General features: G+C 51.1%; 1 protein-coding gene across 1 annotated transcript; it reads left to right on the forward strand.

The window, feature by feature from the left end:
* The first annotated feature begins 1,808 nt into the window (after positions 1 to 1,808).
* On the forward strand, positions 1,809 to 19,267 carry LOC144110894 (uncharacterized). Its single transcript, XM_077643963.1, has 7 exons — positions 1,809 to 2,020; positions 12,147 to 12,532; positions 14,029 to 14,282; positions 15,793 to 16,058; positions 16,838 to 16,996; positions 17,860 to 18,099; positions 18,837 to 19,267. The coding sequence occupies exons 1-7, from the start codon at positions 1,916 to 1,918 to the stop codon at positions 19,071 to 19,073; spliced, it is 1,647 nt and encodes a 548-aa protein (XP_077500089.1). The 5' UTR covers positions 1,809 to 1,915; the 3' UTR covers positions 19,074 to 19,267.
* Positions 19,268 to 20,572: the final 1,305 nt, after the last annotated feature.

Genomic DNA, 20,572 nt, shown 5'->3' on the forward strand with positions numbered 1-20,572 from the left:
ATTTTCCTTGCTCTTTGGAGCTGAGTCGCAGATTCTACGATCCTTAGGGCGAACGGCGCCACGTCCTTCGCAAAGCGAAGGCTAGCGCGGTCTGGACGCTCGCCAAGACGCACCCGAGTCGGGCCAATCGGTTGCAAGATAAACAAACAGAACGGTCAGCGTCGCATTTCAGCGTCAGTTCAGCAACAGCTCGTGAAACGAGTGTACAGAGAAAGAGGAATAAGAGGGCAATGAGTTCAGCTAGGAGAGAGAGAAAATGTTTAATTTAAACGACCCATGTCCGGGTCCGTGTCCTTCACGGGATGTTCCGCTTGGCTGCCCTGCATGGGGAAAAGGGAATACGGGATGTAAAAGGAACGAGAGGCAAGGTTTGAGGAAGAGAGACATCAGATGAGGACATATTTGCTGCCAAGCAAGATGCCCTCAGTAATCGAAAGAGCTAGTTTTTCGTATACGCTTTCAGGGCTACCAGTTACTGCGACCACAGCTCAAGGATTTTGCACTCGATCAGAGGTGGTCGTGTCGCGGTGCTCTAAATAGTGCACAACATGGCATCTTAAGCGTGAAGTGTTTTCAGTTCCCATTCTCGGCAAATTAAAGCGAACATGATTCGGAAGCCAGGGCGAAACTTCAGGCAGACATGAGGGAGAACTTGAAGCCGGACTTGAGGGCGAACTTATCCGAATTACTCTGAAGCGTTCAGACCGTAATGCACCTCGATTCGGCATAACCGAACGCAACAAACGAGAGACAGAAGCAGACGCCGCGAGCGTGCTCTCTTTTAAAACGTTCTTTGAAACTCTTCCTCAAATTAAGTCACCCTGAAAGACATCAATAGTTAAAACATGCACTCTAGAATAAGGCAATGCTTGCTTCCTGTGTGATGCGGTCAACATTGAGCACTGGCAAACTGAACTTTCTTGAACGTGCCTGTTGGGTTAGGAATCGAGTTTAGCCAGATTTTTCAGAAATCTCTTTGGGAGAATCTGGCGAAGCCGAAAACGAAGGGCTGTATACGTTACGTATATGTTAGGATTACAGAGGAAAGCTACGTGAGCGAACAATGAACGCTAGAGGCGTTTATGAGAGTGAAGTTTTAAGAAACAAAGTAGTACATTAATGGGTGAAGAAAGGTGCGTGTCTGTGTGAGAGGAGGGGGTTCTAATCCGTTACGGCGCATCGCAGGCGCCGTCTTCCAGGCCTACGTGCCAGGGGCGGGAACAACCGTCTCTTCTGGTGGCAATAAAAGTTGTTCAATCAAGCAACGCAAAAAGGCGGGCCACATCACGTTTACATTGTGGTCTAAATGCATGACACGTTATGCAATACAGTATAATACAATACAATTCAACACAATACTATGTTATATAGTTCGACCGGGCAGGTGCGATGTCACCACACAGTTCCTGAAGTATGTCAGTGAATCGGAGCAAATTTTTCGTCACAACTGTTCGTGATTGAAATTATGACTCACAACAATAATAATAATTGGCTTTTGAGGGAAGCAAATGGATCAGCATGTCCCACATATCGGCGGACACCTGAGCCACGCCATAAAGGAAAGGATAAACGATGGAGTGAAAGAAGAAGGGAAGAGTAAGGGCCGTAGTGGAGGACTCAAGGATAATTTCGACCACCTGAGGATCTTCAATGGGCGCTGACATCGCACAGCACACGGGGCGCTTTTCGCGTTTCGCCTCCATCGAACAATTCCATTCACTGTCTTCGGGCACTGATCCCTACTTCGATCGGAGCATTCGCTCTGAGAACGCGTCTCAACTTCGAAGACGACGAAGAAGGCTCGCGCATTCGGAGGTGCTCCTGCCCAACGCTGCGATCGAGTCTGATGCGTTCCCAGCCTTCACAGATCCCGGTAGAAATCCCCGGCGCCTTGTAGCAAATAACAGGTGCCAAGATGATGTTTCTTGAGCCCGAGCGCAGTTACTCAAGCAGCTCCAGCGTATCCTCGTCCGAATCCTGGAGGGACTCCATGCAAAGCGAATATGAGCCCCAAGTCTCGGTGAGTGTGTGCATACAGGCTAATGTGCAGCGATTTTGCCTTTAAGTGAAATGATGCGAACGTCAAAGGTCAAGTGGTGCGACACCATGGTGGACCACTTATGTATGGTAAGACCACACTTGACCTCTGGCTCATATGAAGGTCAGCCGGCAATGCACAGTGAAATCGGCTTTACCTAGCGCAGTGAAGCTTTCGCTTCAAAAAGGCAAGGAACAATTAAGCGCTTAAACATAAACTAATCCGTCTGCGGCGAAAGTGAAGAAGGGCGCATGTACAAGTGCTATCTGATGTGGAAGCAATAGGCTGGTCCCTGGAGTCTCTCTTCACTAGCAATTTCTGCACGTGTACGTTTCTTAGACTAAAAAGAAAAGACAGTGCGCTCTGCTGTTCAGCGCAATTTTTCAGCGAAAACAGCTTTCCTGTTCGCTGCGCTGTGGCGCTTAGTTTTTTTGCTTACGTAGGGCAGATGTGCTGAAGCCAGCGTAGGCAGGCTATGCTGCGCTGAGTACGTGCATACAGAAAGACAGGCGATATTTTGCAACTTCTTTCTTTTTCTTCAGTGTTTTCGCGCACGGCGGGGGATTCTCTGCGACGACGATGACTTTCACGCTGTGGAGCGCGGCGGCAGGTGACAGCACAACAGTTCGAGCACTCTAGCTACTCTCACGAAGGTTCTGGCGTCGCGCCCACTCTTGATCCCACCGTCTTCTTCTCCATTCTCTTAGGCCGTGCGACGGCTGTGGCTTCAAGCCATCCGAAAGTTCTGGCGTCTCGCCAAGTCTGGCTCCCACCATTTGCTTCTCCTCAGTTGTAAATGAAAATATGAAAATAGGTATTTCAGGAAAGGAAATTGCGCACATATTGTCTCGCGTATAGGTGGATGCCTGGACCGCGCCGTAAGGGAAGGGAACAAGGTGGGAGTGAAAGAATCATTGTCATCTGTTTCTTCTTGCCACTAACTTAGGCATCTCGATGGCATTGGCGTCGTGCTAGCTGTGTAGTCAAATTACACTGAAGTACGGCTCACGAAAGAAGGGGAGGGTGGGGGTTGTCATAAAGTAGCTATTCCCGTAGCAGTGCTTATGTGGTGGATCTTATCTAGTATGTGTCTCCTGCAACCTTCTCTCGACGCAATCAATGTTTTACAATCAATCAATCAATCCAGAGAAGAGGGGAGGTAGAGAAGTACCCCGCGCGCGTCATCGGCTGTTGTAGAGCTGTAACTGAATACATTCCGGTATGTATAAATGACTGTTACGATTATGACTATGACTATTACGACTACGCGCAGTGTACAGTCGCGAGTAGAAAAGATTATCACACATGACGGAGCATCGGAGCGCCGGAATGGCAACGCGTGGCGCTGCGGGTGACGAAGAGGTTGATAACGAGTGTACCGGGCCGTTCCCATTCTACACTATTAGGGGGGTTCAGCGGACTGTCACGGCCAAGCAAAATTTATTTTTCTGTCTTGACCTCTCTCTTTTTTTAACGCAGCCTTGCTCCCGCTGGCAACTGGTGAAGAATAGTGCCGCGAATATTTGCAGTGTTTATTCGTTTTTCAAATCTGCCGCGACACCACCTTATCGCTTTGTTTGCGACGCAAGACGCGACTAGATTTATCTCGATTGATCGCAGCCAGGCAAAGCTGATTCTACGTTGTTCCGGAATGTTCTAGTAACTTTGCGCCCTTTATCTCGAATGTTCGCTATCAGCTTTAAATTGAGCACGGCCGACAGCGGCGGGCATTCGGTTCGACGACCGCCGAGCACGCTTGTCGCTTCGCCGCCGCCGAGTGATTCAGTCCATTTTGGGTGCAAGTCAGCCCAATAAACAGTTCTTTTAGAAGACCGTTTCGTCCGTCTTCATCGCTGCTTCGACTGCCGTCACCACTACGTGACATCTGGTGGAGGTGCTGGGTAGCCTTCCATGTTCCGGACGCCCCCTTCAAGTCGTGAAGCCACCCCTGAGCGCTTCGCACCCGAGGACGAGCCAGCAGCTCAGCGAGCCAGCCGACGTCTCCAGGGAGAGGAGCCTGAGTTCGGGAAACTGCCGGACCGCACAAGACAGCGAAAAGACGCGGCTACGAGCACCGCAATCTCGCCGAAGATGTCGACACCGATCATACTGCAGCAGCCGCGGGTGCCGCCAACTTTCAATGGATCCCTAGGCGAAGACCCTGAAGAATGGTTGGATCAATTTGAGCGCGTGGCGTCATTCAACAAGTGGGATGATGCGGCAAAGATTGGACACGTTTTTTTCTCATTGGATGGCTCCGCACGCACGTGGTACGAAAACTACGAGTCGTCCCTTACGACATGGGAGCTATTCAAGAGAGCACTATTGAAGGTATTCACCAGTGTCGTGAGGAAAGAAAGAGCCGAACGACTCCTCGAGTCCAGGATCCAGCTTCCGAATGAGCCCGTCCGCAGTTACGTCGAGGAGATGAAGCGCCTATTTCGCCGCGCCGATCCCGGGATGACCGAGGAAAAGAAAGTTCAGTTTTTAATGCGCGGCGTAAAAGAACAACTCTTTGCAAGCCTCGTCCGCCAGCCGCCAAAAACAGTCGAGGAGTTTATGCAAGAAGCCTGCACGATTGAGAAGACCCTCGACGTCCGAGCTCGGCAGTACAACCGCCCTTCCTCTGCCTATGCAATCCGTTCGGACACGCCGGCCACCACCAGCGACAGCTTGCGGGACGTTATCCGCGAAATCGTCCGAGAGGAGCTACGCCGATTACTGCCATCCTCCCCACAGCCACAAGCATCGACTCTGATGGACGTGGTACGGGAAGAAGTGCAACAGGCACTTGGCACCCCGACGGCCACAGAACCCCAGGCCATGACCTACGCCGCTGCAGTAAGGACTGCTCAGCCCCAACGACAACCCCCACGTCCTCCCCGAGATGAGCCACTTGGTCCACAACGCCGCCTCCCAGCCCCCGCCCGCCCAGCCTATGACCGACCCTCAAGCCCCAGGAAATGCGACGCCTGGAGGACTTCCGACAACCGGCCGTTGTGCTTCCATTGCGGTGAGGCCGGCCATATTCTTCGTCACTGCCCGTACCGACGTATCGGTCTTCGAGGATTTGCCGTTAACGCCCCACGACCACGCTTCGGACAACGTCCGCACGAAATCGACGAGTACCTGCGTCGAGAAGAGTACACGCCGAACCGCTTTTCGCGCTCACCATCGCCGTCAACCTCGCGCTTTGCGTCGCCACGCCGCAGCTACGCAGCCGCGGTACGAGGAAGGTCGCCCAGCCCCCGTAGGGGAAACTAAAGGCAGCAACCTCTGGAGGTGAGGTTGCTCACGAGCTAAAGGCCGAAGATCCTCCACCGACCACGCCCCATGAAGACGCTGCACCCGCGACGCCGCATGAAGAACCGACACTCGATGCACCGACGCCGCACACAATGAGAACCTCGACCACGACTCAAGCTACCTTGAAATCGACGCCGCCACCCAGAGGAGCTTTGACCACACACCCAACCCGTGACTCGCATACGTGACGAAGCCGTGACCCGACGCCGAGAGCGACATGCAATGCAAGAGCCAGGACCTCCGACCTAGAAGTGACTATCGACGGCCGGAAAGTTACCGCTCTAGTCGACACAGGAGCCGATTACTCGGTGATGAATGGAACATTCGCTGCGCAGCTCAGAAAAGTCACAACGGCTTGGGACGGCCCACAAATTCGCACCGCTGGGGGCCACCTCATTACGCCATCAGGACGATGCACAGCGCGAATGAGTGTCAAAGGACATACCTATCCTGCGAACTTTGTTGTGCTACCGCAATGCTCCCGCGAAGTGATCTTGGGTATGGATTTCCTTAATGAGCATCAGGCGATCATCGACCTGCGATCCAAGCTGATCACGCTTTCGACGGACGAAGCCATCGCTTCGATGAAAACGCGGGAAAATCACGTTGCCCTAATTGTCCTGGAGGAAGAAGTGAGCGTCCCACCTCGTTCAAGCGTTATCGTGACCGTAGGCGCCACGAAAGCCATAAACACTGAAGCCATCATCGAGGGGAACATGCAGTTGCTACTAGACCGAGGAATCAGCATCGCAAGAGGCATCGCACATTTCCGCAATGGCCAGGCCGAAGTACTGCTGACTAACTTCAGCGAAGAATACCGGCATATTAACAGAGGAACGACGATTGCTTTCTACGACGAAATATCTGACGTACGAGATTCCTTCGCCCTCTCCGACCCCTCCGCAGAAGATCCGCCTGACCAAGAGAACTCGCCCACTTTCGACATCAACCCAGACCTGCACCGGAACAGACAAGACCAGATCCGCAATCTGCTTCAAAACTACAGTGAGTGCTTTTCGACATCGCCGAAGGTGCGGCAGACGCCAATTGCCAAGCATCGCATTATAACGGATCAACACGTCCGACCTCTCCGTCAAAGCCCCTACCGTGTGTCTCCGCGAGAACGACAAGCCATCCGGGACCAAGTCGAAGAAATGCTTCGCGACGACGTCATCCAGCCTTCAAACAGCCCATGGGCGGCACCGGTTGTTCTAGTGAGAAAGAAAGACGGCGCACTTCGATTCTGCGTGGATTACCGCCGCTTGAACAACATAACAAAGAAGGACGTCTACCCCCTCCCCCGCATCGACGACACACTGGACCGCCTCTGCAACGCCAAATATTTCTCATCGATGGACCTCAAGAGCGGCTACTGGCAAATTGAGGTCGACGAAAGAGATCGCGAGAAGACAGCATTCATAACTCCGGATGGGCTGTTTGAGTTCAAGGTGATGCCATTTGGTCTCTGTTCCGCACCAGCGACGTTTCAGCGAGTAATGGATACAGTGCTGGCAGGCCTGAAGTGGAAAATTTGTCTGGTATATTTAGATGACGTCGTTGTCTTCGCCTCGAACTTTGAAGAGCACCTCAAAAGACTTCGAACAGTACTAGACGCCATCAAGTCGTCTGGCCTAACCTTGAAAGCAGAGAAATGCCACTTTGCCTACGAAGAGCTGCTGTTTCTAGGCCACATCGTTAGCAAGGAAGGAGTACGCCCAGACCCGCAGAAAACAGCCGCTATTGAACAGTTTCAACCGCCGGCCGATAAGAAAGCAGTGCGCAGATTTCTCGGACTATGCGCATATTACCGACGATTTGTGAAAAACTTTTCGCGCATCGCCGAGCCCCTAACCCAACTGACGAAGGCAGACGTGCCGTTTAAATGGGAAGCGCCGCAAGCAGAAGCCTTCAAAGAACTTCAGCGTCGTTTACAGTCCCCACCGATCCTTGCGCATTTTGATGAAAATGCCGATACTGAAGTTCATACCGACGCAAGCAGCGTGGGACTAGGCGCCGTTCTCGTTCAAAAAAGTGACGGGCTCGAGAAGGTCATCGCATACGCTAGCCGTTCCCTTTCTAAGGCCGAGGCTAACTATTCGACCACTGAGAAGGAGTGCCTTGCCATCATCTGGGCTACGTCGAAATTCCGCCCCTACCTCTACGGACGGCCGTTCAAGGTGGTCAGCGACCACCGCGCGCTCTGCTGGCTTGCCAATTTGAAGGATCCCTCTGGCCGACTCGCTCGATGGAGTCTGCGTCTCCAGGAGTTTGACGTCACCGTCGTTTACAAGTCCGGACGCAAGCACACTGACGCCGATTGCCTCTCACGAGCCCCTGTAGATGCACCGCCGCTGGACGACGATGAGGACGCCTTCCTGGGACCCATCAGCGCAAGCTCTTTTGCTCAGCAGCAACGCTCGGACCCCAACCTAAAGGGCCTCATCGAGTACCTGGAAGGCAAGGTTTCTTCACCCCCCGCTTCATTCAAGCGAGGACTGTCTTCTTTCTGTGTGCAGAATGAGGTCCTTGTGAAGAAGAACTTTACAGCGAACAAAACAGCCTACCTCCTTGTTGTACCTACTTGTCTCCGCGAAGAAGTTCTACAGGCTTCACACGACGAGCCGACAGCTGGACATCTCGGGTTTACTCGTACCCTCCGCCGCATTCAAGACAAGTATTACTGGCCCCGACTGTCTGCCGATGTCGCACACTATGTGAAAACATGCCGAGATTGTCAGCGACGAAAGACTCCTCCCACACGACCAGCAGGATTTCTGAACCCCATTGAACCTCCCTCAAGACCCTTTCAGCAGATTGGCATGGACTTGCTTGGCCCTTTTCCAACGTCAACATCTGGAAATAAGTGGATCATCACAGCGACCGACTACCTGACCCGCTACGCCGAGGCGAAAGCCCTACCGAACGGAACAGCAGCAGAAGTGGCCAAATTTTTCGTGGAGTGCATTCTTCTTCGACACGGCGCCCCCGATGTGCTCATCACGGACAGAGGAACAGCATTTACGGCGGAACTCACGCAAGCCATCCTGCGCTACAGCCAAACCAGCCACCGGAGGACAACTGGATTATGAAGTCATCCCTGACGCAATGACTGCATCCCAGCGACGCCGCGTACGACCAGAAGTTGTCCATGTAGTCCGTCTGAAGCCGTATTATGCGCGCTAAAGGCCGCTGCATTTCCATGCTCTATTTTCGCAAGATCCGTTTTTTTTTCCTTACTAGTCGCATTATTTGTTTTAATGCATCGGGTCGATGCTTCTTTGAGAGGGGAGTAATGCCGCGAATGTTTGCAGTGTTTATTCGTTTTTCAAATCTGCCGCGACACCACCTTATCGCTTTGTTTGCGACGCAAGACGCGACTAGATTTATCTCGATTGATCGCAGCCAGGCAAAGCTGATTCTACGTTGTTCCGGAATGTTCTAGTAACTTTGCGCCCTTTATCTCGAATGTTCGCTATCAGCTTTAAATTGAGCACGGCCGACAGCGGCGGGCGTTCGGTTCGACGACCGCCGAGCACGCTTGTCGCTTCGCCGCCGCCGAGTGATTCAGTCCATTTTGGGTGCAAGTCAGCCCAATAAACAGTTCTTTTAGAAGACCGTTTCGTCCGTCTTCATCGCTGCTTCGACTGCCGTCACCACTACGTGACAATAGGATAGTTGTTTTTTTTTTTGCTTGTATGGCAGTTATTTTTGCGAGCAGCGTCAGCCGCGCTGCGCTTGGCAACTGCTTGAACAGCTATGCATCCAGGAGCTGCCATGGCCTCTCAAGGAAATAGATTTGAATATAATTGAAAATATATGGGGGTTAATGAAAAAGCGACTAGCTAAAAGGCAGCTGCACGAGTCATCGCCAGACATCCTTTGAGCGGCGGTTCAAGAGGAATGGAGCAGGTTCTTCCTGACCTTGCAAGCAGCCTGTTTGACTCCTTCCCTGAGCGCCTTCAAAGCGTTGTGAGGGTCGGTGGGGTTTATGCACGCCCATTAGACGTGTTTGCTCTCGCATCACGACAGCGAGCTGGCTATCCTCCTTACTTCTTTTCCTGAATTGATGGGATAGTGCTCCTGTTAGTATTGTTACTACACTTTCCCAACAAAGTGATTTTTCCCAACAAAGTGATTTGTATGAATTAGTTGCATCGGGAAAATAAACTCTATCTGTATATCGAGCTTGCGGAATAATACTGGCTAAAAGCAGCGATATCATCTCTTGTTCCCGCGAGGTCCCTTTGACAAACCATCACGGAAATAAAAAAACAGTAATAAAAAAGAAGCCATCTTTGCTTATGATAACCAACCCAAAATAAATGCCGCATGCACAGTCACGTAGGGTCGGCACTTCGACACTCGGGCGATGGCACACTTGATAAAGCTTACTTCCTGCCGTCCGCCCCCCGCCCCCTATGCTGCAAAAATGGAAACGGCCCTATAGGCAGGTCTGCAAACCACAGCGCCGCATGGTGAGATATACAAATTCTGATCGCCAGTGATTTGTGATAATATCTTTTACTCGCGACTGTACCTCTCCGTGACGGAATGTGAACTGGCACTATGCAAAGAAACGTGGGAGTGCCTATTACTCTCGACCAGTGCAGAGAAGCGTGCGTTCATTTTTATAGTACACGATTTCATGGGCGAACTACGAACAACTGCGTCTGGGATGGTCAATACGAGTCTGGTGTCAAAGCAAAGTTATTTAACCTCATTACTTACGGAACTACGCTTTAAAACCCGGCACGCCAAGCGGTCAGATTTTGGAGGTTATAGCAGACTTGTGGTGACGTTACGAGGGAGTTGTGCAGTTAGCTATCAGTGGCGTTCCGATAGTCATCCTTTCTTTGTTGTTCTGGTAATTAGGTTCAGTAGACTGCAGTAAGTGACGTGGCAATTACCTAACCTCTCTATAAAGAGCCATCAAAGGGTGGCGGATTTCTGATACATAAACCCCTATGGGAAGTTTTCCAACTTGCACTATCAAGTATGTCTGGTCTAAAACATCGCGGACATGCATTCCGCTGACCACAGTTCTGACCCCTACCGCTCTCGTCGGTCGTTTCTTTACGCTACTTTGCCTGACGTACACATCCTACGTGGTGTCATGCGGGATGATAACCACACCTGGGTTGCCATGGTAGCCGGTGGGTGTGTTACCCTGCTAACCATGGTAACGCACCCTCCGGTTACTCCGACGGCGACGCGCAGTCCAGGGACGGGCGCCTAAACAGCTATCACTGTAAAACTCGCAGGACGGTTACGACTGTGTAACACGAGATTCAGCGATAGCTCTTCAGGCGTTGAGTCACGTGACCACTGGTGTAGTGGTCACGTGAGGCACGCCTGCAGTGGCAGGCGGCTGTTCCAAACAGAGCCACCCGTAGGGTTATGCGACGCAGGTTGACCGGCGCAACCGGTGGGTGCTAGCGCACTCAACGGCTACGCCGAAGGCGACGAGAAATCCAGGGACGAACGCCTAACAGCTATAGCTGCAAAAACGCCAAGCGTTGCTTGACGTTCGCAGATAGCCATGAAGGAGTCGCGCGCTGGAACGAATGCTTCGGCTGTGTATCGTAGACGGCTGATTGAATCTGATGATTCTTATGATCAAGAACGTCGACAAGGGTGCGCTGGCGAAGGACACAGAGAGGAAATGTGCTAAGATTGAAGCGGAAACCGAAGAAAAACGAGAGGCTCGTCTGGAGAAGCAGCGGATTGAATCCCAGCCATTTTTTTACCTTTAGCAGCCTATAGCAGCTCCGTTCCGGGTTAAAGTAGCGTCTCTGTCAATATAATGTGGTAACCTGTCGGTACAGCCGCACTTCAATTGGTCCTCAGCGTCCCTCTAAGCTTCGCCATAACAGCTGGGCGTCCGAGCGCATACGCACTGGGACAGCATACTGAAGATGGCTGCGGTGGTACGATGCTCTAAAACCAATAAAGATGTATGCACATCGCCGTCACAAAAGCTGGAACGACAAAGAAGTTCCACTGTTTCAACGGTTTTGGTGTAGAGGTTTTCTATTTTCTAAAGATTGCCTGTGCGTGTGTGGAAAGAAAAACTCGATATACGTTCAGTCTGAAAGGTGCGTAACGCGCAAAATATGATTGCCGAGTGCTTTTCTAGACTGTGAAAAAAAAATGTCTTGTGCAGAAAGGAAATGGCGCAGCATCTTTCTCGCATATCGCGGACACCTGAACCGCGCCTTGAGGGACTAAGAGAAGAAATGAAGAAAGCAGTGCAGTAGAGGAGGGCACCGGAATAATTTCGACCACCAGGGAATCTTTAACGTGCACTGACATCGCACACCACATGGGCGCCTTAGCGTATCGCCTCCGCCCAAACGCGGCCGCCGCGGTCGGGTTCGAACCCAGGTACTCGGGATCAGTAGCCGAGCCCCCTAGATTCCAATGGCTTTTAGAATTTTCGGTTTCAACAAAACGAGAGAATCAGTAAATGGAGCAGTTATTGCGGGCCCTCGTCCATTCGAACGCCTTGTTTCTTTAAACAGAAGCTTCGGTCCTGCAAACATCAACAGCATTAGTACAGCCCCCTATAACTCGCGATAATTCGAACCAAGCGTTGCTTCCCTTGGAGTTCAAAACTGCTGGGGGCCGACAGCTTTTTCTTCCTTTCTTTCCCTTTCTCCTTTACCCCTTCCCTTACGGCGCGATTCAGGTGTCCGCCGATATGTGAGACAGATCCTGCGCCATTTCCTTTCCTCAAAAACAAATTTTCAACCAATTTTCAATTCGACAGCTAAATAGCCGTCATGTTTCCGGCGGCAAGCAGGGTTCCGCTCACCCCATTGTCGTCGGCATCATTCTGCTGATCGTGCTGGCTGCATTGAGGATGTACACCCCGGTTTACTACGACGTCAGCGACCGGGGGCTTCGTGGCATTCAACCGGACAAGCGAGTAGACGAATCGGACCACAACCCGTTCGGCCTGTCTCTGGATGAAGCCGACCTGATGGAAGACGCCAGTCGCCAGCTCAACGCGTCGGTCCGCTGGCGCCAGACGCACTCACGGCTCCACACCTGCTCGGTCTACGTGGACCTCCGTGTGAGCCCGCTGCTGGTCCGTTTCCTGGTGCTGGCACCCACGTCGCAGCTGGCGCCCTCGTACCACGTCAACGGGTCCGGCTACGCGTACTACACCTGTCTCTTCCTCAAAAGGCAAGGACTGTGCGTCACCGCTGCTAGTACAGACTCCACTGACTACTTTGGAGTCTTCTGACACCAGGCCCCTTTCGGAGGATTTGATCCTCGGCGCTCGGCCCGATAGTTTAAAAACTCTAAAGGCAACGCGGGCGCTCTCACGCTTTTAAGCGACACGGGCCTTGAATCGCGTTTATAGTGTTAGAAAATGTGCCGTATTTTTTCATTGCCTTCCCCGATCATCATCATCCCCCTTCGTGATCCTCTTTTTTCTCCTCTTCCCGTTCCTCGGTGCAGAATAGCAGACCAGATATTCATTTTTCTGTCCAAACTCTCTGCCTTTCCCGTCAATAAACCCTCTCTCTCTCTCAACCAGTGAAGGCTCGTTGGGGGATTCAGTGGCTGATGATGTTGATGGAAATGCAGGTCAAGATGGCACAATGGCAGGCAAGTTGATTAAGCAAATTGAAAAAAAATACTCGCAGAACAGTTACGACTATGGAATGCGAGATTAAGCGATAGGCGTTCAGGCATTTAGTTTTGGGGTATTTTGAGGTAGAAAAGATACAGTGACATCATATCACACTGGTGTAGTGGTCACGTGATGCACCCCTGCACTGGCAGGCGGCTGTTCCAAACAGAGCCACCCGTAGGCTTATGCGACCCAGGCTGACCGGTTACGCCGACGACAAAGCCAGGGACGAGCGCCTAACGGCTATCGCTGTAAAAAACTATCTGTGCAAGCAAACATGGAATTGAATTCAATTCGCTGTTGGGGGATGGAAATGGTGCAGTATCTGTCTCACATATCGGCTGACACCTGAACAGCGCCTTAAGGGAAGAGATAATGGAGGGCCTGAAAGAAGAAAGGAGACGTAGTGGAGGGCTCCGGAATAATATCGACCACCTGGGGATCTTTAACTTGCACTGACATAGCACAGCACATGGGCGCCTTTGCGTGTCGCCCCATAAAAACACAGCAAAACAGGAAATAATAATAATAATAATAAATGGTTTTTGGGGAAAGGAAATGGCGCAGTATCTGTCTCATATATCGTTGGACACCTGAACCGCGCCGTAAGGGAAGAGGTAAAGGAGGGAGTGAAAGAAAAAATGAAGAAGACGTGCCGTAGTGAAGGTCTCCGGTATAATTTCGACCACCTGGGGATCTTTAACGTGCACTGACATCGCAACAGCACACGGGCGCCTTAGCGTTTTTCCTCCATAAAAACGCAGCCGCCGCGGTCGGGTTCGAACCCGAGCGTCCTAACCACTGAGCCACCGCGGCGGGTCAAAACAGGAAAGCCGTTCAGTTTTTCCCATGTCAAGTTGCGCAATGTTTATGGTAAAATGTCAAGGTATCATTGTGTTGCCTTTGGTACTAGCGCTTCTAGCACGTGGCGACCAAATGTGTTTGTAGAAGTGAGATAGCATATTTCACATTTTTCCCTACATGTACAAACAAACAAGGTAAATAAATTCCAAGGCTTATAGTATACTACCGGTCCACGCAGGGGTGCGAAGCCGAGCCGCGGCACGTATTTAGCCGAGACGCATCGCCGCCACCCGGACCAGGTCCACTCGCTGCTCTACCGCAACTCCAGCGCAATGAGCGAGGTTTGCGCAAGCAGTGCGGCCCCGAGGAACTGCACGCAGTCCTGGAGCCGCGAAGTGGTGGCCACTGCAGGCACGAGCTGCGTGGCTGGGGGACTGAGCTGCGGCCGCCACGAGCCCGTCTTGGTCAACTGCGTGGTGCCCGAAGAAGCCAGCAAGTAGCCCGACTTTCTCTCGTACCTCTACCTGCATGGTGCCGAGCTATGAACGGCAGTTTTCTTGGTTTTTCAGCAGCTCAGGGGACAAAGGACGTGACAAGTGCATAGACACGGCGCTGACTGTGCACCGCCGTGTCTGTGCACTTGTCACGTCCTTTGTCCCCTGCGCTGCTGAAAAACCATGTCACACCAACTTGCCCAAGCTTCTACAGTATCGGCAGTTTTCTGCTATCCCTCAACAGGTATGGCTGGATGAAAGCGACGTATCACAGTAGGGCTCATCTATGGGGGCCCAAATAGCTTTACCTGAGATTGACCTGAGCTGAGTCGACTACAGCTGTTCGCTATAGAAAGAATAATGACGGCTGAAGCTTACAGACCGACTGCAGCGTCAAGCTTTCTTGCGTAATTTTTTTTTCATTTTCGATAGAGTCGAAATGCAAAAGACATCCGGGCCCTGTGCAGTGTCTGTGCAAGTAAACACGCCCAGGTGGTCGAAATCAGTCAGGAGCGCTCCACTATAGCACACCTTTCTCTGCTCGTTCTTTCTCTCCCTCCTTAATTCCCTCATTCCTTGAGACATTTGCTGCATCTTTCTTCAAGGATCAAAAGCAATCATCATTTTCTTTTTACAGCGGTTAGGAGCCCGCCCCTGGCTTTCTCGTCGGCGTAGCTCACCCACCGATTGCGCCGGTCAACCCGCGTCGCATAAGCCTACGGGTGGCAATGTTTGGACAGCCGCTTTCCGAGCCGCAACCAATGAGCCACTGCGGCGGGTACAGGTTTCCGCCAAGAGAAATATTTGCGACCCTTTTAATTTCTTCTCTACCTTCTCTCTCTTATCACGTGGTTAAAGTGGTCCAGACGGGTTAGAGAATCGGTCTGTACACTAATGGAGGATGAGGCCGGTTCGCAGCAAAGAAGTTCACGTTTATTTTTACAGTGAAAGCTGTTAGCGCTTTGCGTTGGCCATACAACCCTGCATTCTTCCGTTGAACCTAGAGCGTCTGCCATGAGACCTTAAATTGATTGATGAATTGATGCGGTTTAGCCTAATTATTACAATTTAGTTTAGTTTCATTCGGTTCAATTGCTACCTGCCAGCCCAACTATGGCCTCTAGGTGGCAAGGCGGTGAGAGGGAAATCCTCCTTCGCACTTTTAGGGGACAGGAAGGAGAGGGAAGTGCGTGAGGGGGTAGAGAGAGAGAGAAGGGTGGTGGGAGGCGACGAGTGGCCTTGTGGCTTTGGAGATTATGGCGAGAGTGGAGGAATGCACAACTGGAACGTGGCTGGCACGGAAGCCCCCCAGAGGGTTGGGTTGCCGTGGAAAGAGGAAGTTACGACGAGGGCGAAGGAATGTCCAATATGAGGGTGGTTTTAGGGCATAATGCAGAGCTGGCTAAACCAATGCTACAACGGCTTTCGCTGATTAATGCGCTGAGGCCAGCTCTACTATGTTTTTTTGTTATTAAGGCGCGTTGCTGGTGCCACCCGCGACTCCGCAGGCGCGCGCATCGTGTCGCTGGTGTACCGGCGAGAGGAGACGGCCTACTGGTTCGTTCCGGGCCACCTGCACAGGGTTGTCAAGAAGCGACGCGGGTCGCTGGGCGTCTGCCTGCCGCCGTGGCCCGAGGACAGCGACGCGCTACGCGACCTGGTCGAGTTCGTGGCCTACTACACGGAGCTCGGGGCTCTCCACTTCCACGTCTACGTCAACGTGACCGATCCGTTGACGGTGGAGCTTCTGCGAGCTCTCAAGAGCCGGAGCGCGGTTCGTACCCTCTGAGTGGAATGTGAGCAAAAGTATAACTGCACCACTTAGTCCTCACGACGAAGGGTTACAGGGTGAAAGAGCAACTGTGGCTGCTGGTCCTTTACATTTAGTCCGCTTGGGGGGTGGTGGTTGCTCTTCATGGGCTAAATTCTTGTGCAAGTGCGGGTGGTCCCCAAATGGCTAATCCTGGTATCACGTTTATTCTTTCATGCTTATAAATAGGAGCAGAAGCTTTGTATAGTGTATACAACATGCATACTAGTCACCTACACGCTTCCTGCTGTTAAATGACACCAATTTTTGTGGAAATCGTCTGCACTCGGCGGACATTGAACTTATTTTTTTCTCCGATATAGGTTGAACCTCAGCAGCCGGATGGTGACTATGACGTCACAAGCAGGTTTGAGGCCATGCGAGGCGTCCGTAAATTGTGATATCTAATACGCGTTTCTTCGCTTGCTGTCATTCCATAAGAAAGGCTGGCTTGCGGATTTGGGTGAATTACAGCGTCGAAGTAGCGATTATATCTCACTTATTCCTCATACGATTTGAACCTCATCTGTGACGTCATAGGCGCCATTCGTCTGCTGCAGACAAAGCAAGACTTGACGGAAGGAAAAAACAATTGTAAATTATTTACCGGGGCAGAGAAATTCCACTAGCGTCTTGCGCATCATTTCAAAGAAAGAAGCCACAGAAAAAATGCGATGTTCCTACTTCTTTAAATGCCGTCGCATGAAATCAAAATGGTTACAAGTTTACTTATTTCCAAACAGGCGAGCATCACTTATCGCTCGTGGCCGGGCGTCGCACCGGACAACAGCCTCGCCTTCGCTGAAGCCGCGCTCGTCATGGACTGCGTCTATAGCTACTCGAACACGCCCATCGACTACGTCATCACGGCAGGCTTGCGAGAGTTTGTCGTCCTACGAAAGGTTAGGATGTGGCCTCTGTGGGCCCTGCGCATCCCAAGAGAAAATATGTGTACATTTTCGTCGCGGAGGCATGTCTTTATGTAACTCGCCCATTCGTCCCTGCAACAATAACATCTGCACCACATTTAAAAATGCGCACACACTGGTAAGTATGAGCCGGTGGTATTTGTCCGGTTATCCAATTTTCCCATAGTCTGGCCTCTGTTATCTTCCCGGTCCCACAAACGTTCATCCTTGAAGTCATCCACGGCGCCTTAGAAATTAATAAGTCGTAAAGCTGGACCTTGATTCAAAGGGAACAAGGTCACGAATATAAGAGTGTGGTGTCTTTGCCATCGTCGCTACGTCAGTTGCTACTGCGTGTTACGTGCACTACATTTCGGCTTCATTCATTCACTCAACACTGAAGTCTTTGAGTCAATACACCTGCATCCACAACACCAGCTGAAAGAAATGCCAGATATTAGGTCATACCCAACAATTCTGGGCAAAAGCATTTTTGAACAGGAAACCATTTATGAACGCTATTTTTTTTCATATAATGTAAAATTTCATCATAACAATCAACATATCAACAGATCACGCGACGGCAGTTTTGAATTTCTTTTCTATTGACGTTTTTGCTATCGTCGAAAGCGTAACCCCGTTGATTTTCTATGCGAGTCTTAACTGTTCGATGCGACCGATGGAAACATTCTAAAAAACGATTTCGCTATATATCAGAAGAATTGACCATTACCTTCGGTATTCCCGCAAAGTATCTTAGAATTTTCAATTTTCGAAATTTTTGTTCGCAATTGCTGGACATTACAGTGTCCATTGAAAAGAGCGACCTCAATGGACTCACTAATCTGCCCCTGCAGGCGTCGAGCTTCCGGCAACTGCTCTCCAAAGCGGCGTCTGCGAACTTGACTTCGCTGACGCTGCTCAGTCAGCCCTACCACGCGGTCGGTGCCCTGAACCGGAGCGACATGGCGCTGGCGCAACAGGACAAGCTACAAGTGCGGACACACGTGGACCCTCCGGGAAGGACGTCGAGAGTTCTGCTTAAGGCCACGTACATAGTAGAGGCCGACGCCGCCTGCGCCTACCAGGCTATCCAGGTGGCGTGCCCGTCGGCCCTGTTCTCGTGAATGAACGAAAAGCTTAGAAGAGGCCACGCTGAAAGCGGGACGGGGCAAGACCAGAGCGAGTTTTGAAGTCTCGTCGCAACAAAGTGGAGAGGGTAGCCAAGGCCCATAACGCAACTACGGGGCGTCAGAAGGCGCGTCGCAATGCCACCACCTGATGACGATGATAAGTTGGTGTGTTTTCATGAGCAGACGTAGCGCAAAAAAGACAGCACACGATTAAGAGAAACGAGACATGCGCATCTGACATGCCTTCTCTCTTCCTCGTGCGCTTCATCTTTTACAGCGATAGCTGTTAGGCGGCCGCCCCTGTCTTTCTCGTCGCCGTCGGCGTAACCGGTAGCACCCACCCACTAGTTGCGCCGGTCAACCTGGGCCGCATAAGCCTACGGGTGGCTCTGTTTTTAACAGCCGCCTGCCAGTGCAGGGGTGCATCACGTGAGCACTACACCAGTGATCACGTGGCTAAACGCCTGAACAGTTATCGCTGAATCTCGCGTTACATATTCGTAACCGTCCTGTGAGCTTTTGTTTTTATGCAACCCTGCACCAAATAGCCCCCCAGCTTTACTAAGTAACCGGATGTGTACATCGCGTTTATGTCGCAATGTAGCTGCATGTGTCAGCTTAGTTTCGACGAATGAGTGCCGCGCTTAAAGCGAGTTCAGTGCCGACAAGTGAGCGCGGTCACTGTTCAACATTTGTCGCAGGCCAAACAGGTCACCCTGGACAGTGACGACGTAACCGTGCTGCGGTACGCCAAGTCACCTGATGACCTCAACACCACGGGTGGCGCCTACACCGACTTTGCCGATTACGCGACCGAAGGTTCGAGCCTGGCAAAGTGGCGCTCGCGGCTTTCCACGTCGCCCCCGCATCCACTGCACCTTTTCTGGCTCCAGCGTAAGGGGCAGCTGGCCCCCAAACCCTCGCCACCGACCACATGAAGCACAGCTGGCAAGGCATTTCGTCGGACTTTCTACTAAAGGCAGTCAGACTTCATCTTTTCTAACGGCATTGAGTAAAGAGGCAGAACGTACTGCACCCTGCCTAAAATAAAAATTAACCCAATCAGACCTGACCACCTTTCACCCCACATCGCCTGCATTGAAGACGCGTCATCCTTCAAGACACTCATCACCAAGTATATAATCAAGCAAGCGTCTGCGTCAATATTTTTTATTTTGTCGGTACTTTTTCACTATGTATAAATTATACTTTGTTATTTTTTAGACCAAGCCCCTCTAACGCTCTGTGAGCCCTGATTGTATTGTTGTAACTGAATGAATAAATACGCACATGAATCACTGTGGATCAAGTAATGAAATCAGCATTGCAGCAAAGGGAAGCGTAGGGATAAGCTCCTTTTCTTGTTGTGATGTTAATTAGTGGGGGAAATTTCGTAATCATTTCAGATGTAACTATGTGCCAATATTCTAAAAACCTCCAATACTAATGAAATATATTATGCACTTAATACTTGTACGCAGTTTGAAAACTGACTATTCTGCGTTGCGAGAATTCCAAGGGACACGAATCGTCGAAACAAATCGAAAATTATGAAGCGCATTCGCGAGCAGTCGTCTGCTTCCCGACTACAAACGCAAGCTCAATGCGTTTCACAGACGACTCAGCAAAATGGCGGCTGATTACACAGCCCTTTAGACATGGAAGTTTTAGCCCATATTTTTTGCACCACTGTGATGTTTCTACATAAAGGCGTGCGGTATTATTTTCTTTCCTTTATCTTGATAATCAGTTCGGATTTCTAATTATTGAGAACATAGTCATGGTTCTCCAATATAGAATACATTTTCTTCGCACCATGAAGGCATTTCGCAGTCATAAATATATTCATAGTATTCCTTGCGAGCAATGAAGTCTCAACCTGCAATCTTACTGATTCCAACCATGTATTTGGCATAGACTTGCTGGTCTCTCTTCCACTGAGTGTCGTGTTCCAACATGTTGGAGCGCTGTGTGTGCGTTGTTTCTTTTCTCTGTCCCGTGTTGTGAGCGGTCTTATGGTGGATTCCAAACGCAGGCCCAGAGCGGTCTGCACGCTCTGTGACAGAGCGCCTGAATCCGGCGCAGAGCGCGCGACCTGAAATTGCGATTGGAGTACACTTGCTCTGGCCAGAGCATGCAGGCCAGAGCATGTAGGGCGCCGCTAGCGCCGCTGAAAAAGAACGTCACACAAACTTCCGCCAGGATCCGCCGATTTCGGCGGAGCAGTCCCGACTGCTCCACGGAGCAATCTCGGCTCGGCAACAGCTCCCTGTCTACGATTGGAAGACGCTATCCGTGCCTCAGATCTGCGTTTGGAATACAGTTGCTCTGAAAAGAGCTGGAAACGTTGCTCCAGAAGTGCTCCAACTCTGCGATCGGAAGTCACCATTAGACAGTAATCATGAACCAAATGACCCAACAATCCTCTCTTTTGATG

The sequence above is a fragment of the Amblyomma americanum genome, chromosome 11 (assembly GCF_052857255.1).
Source record: "Amblyomma americanum isolate KBUSLIRL-KWMA chromosome 11, ASM5285725v1, whole genome shotgun sequence".
In the NCBI taxonomy this organism is placed as follows: domain Eukaryota; kingdom Metazoa; phylum Arthropoda; class Arachnida; order Ixodida; family Ixodidae; genus Amblyomma; species Amblyomma americanum.

Bases quoted from the DNA above. Each gene is read 5' to 3' on its own strand.
- LOC144110894 (XM_077643963.1), top strand. From the start codon at position 1,916: ATGATGTTTCTTGAGCCCGAGCGCAGTTACTCAAGCAGCTCCAGCGTA. The intron at 12,533-14,028 runs GCAAGGACTGTG...CGGTCCACGCAG, and splicing joins ACCTGTCTCTTCCTCAAAAG to GGGTGCGAAGCCGAGCCGCG. The intron at 14,283-15,792 runs GCAAGTAGCCCG...GCGACTCCGCAG, and splicing joins CGTGGTGCCCGAAGAAGCCA to GCGCGCGCATCGTGTCGCTG.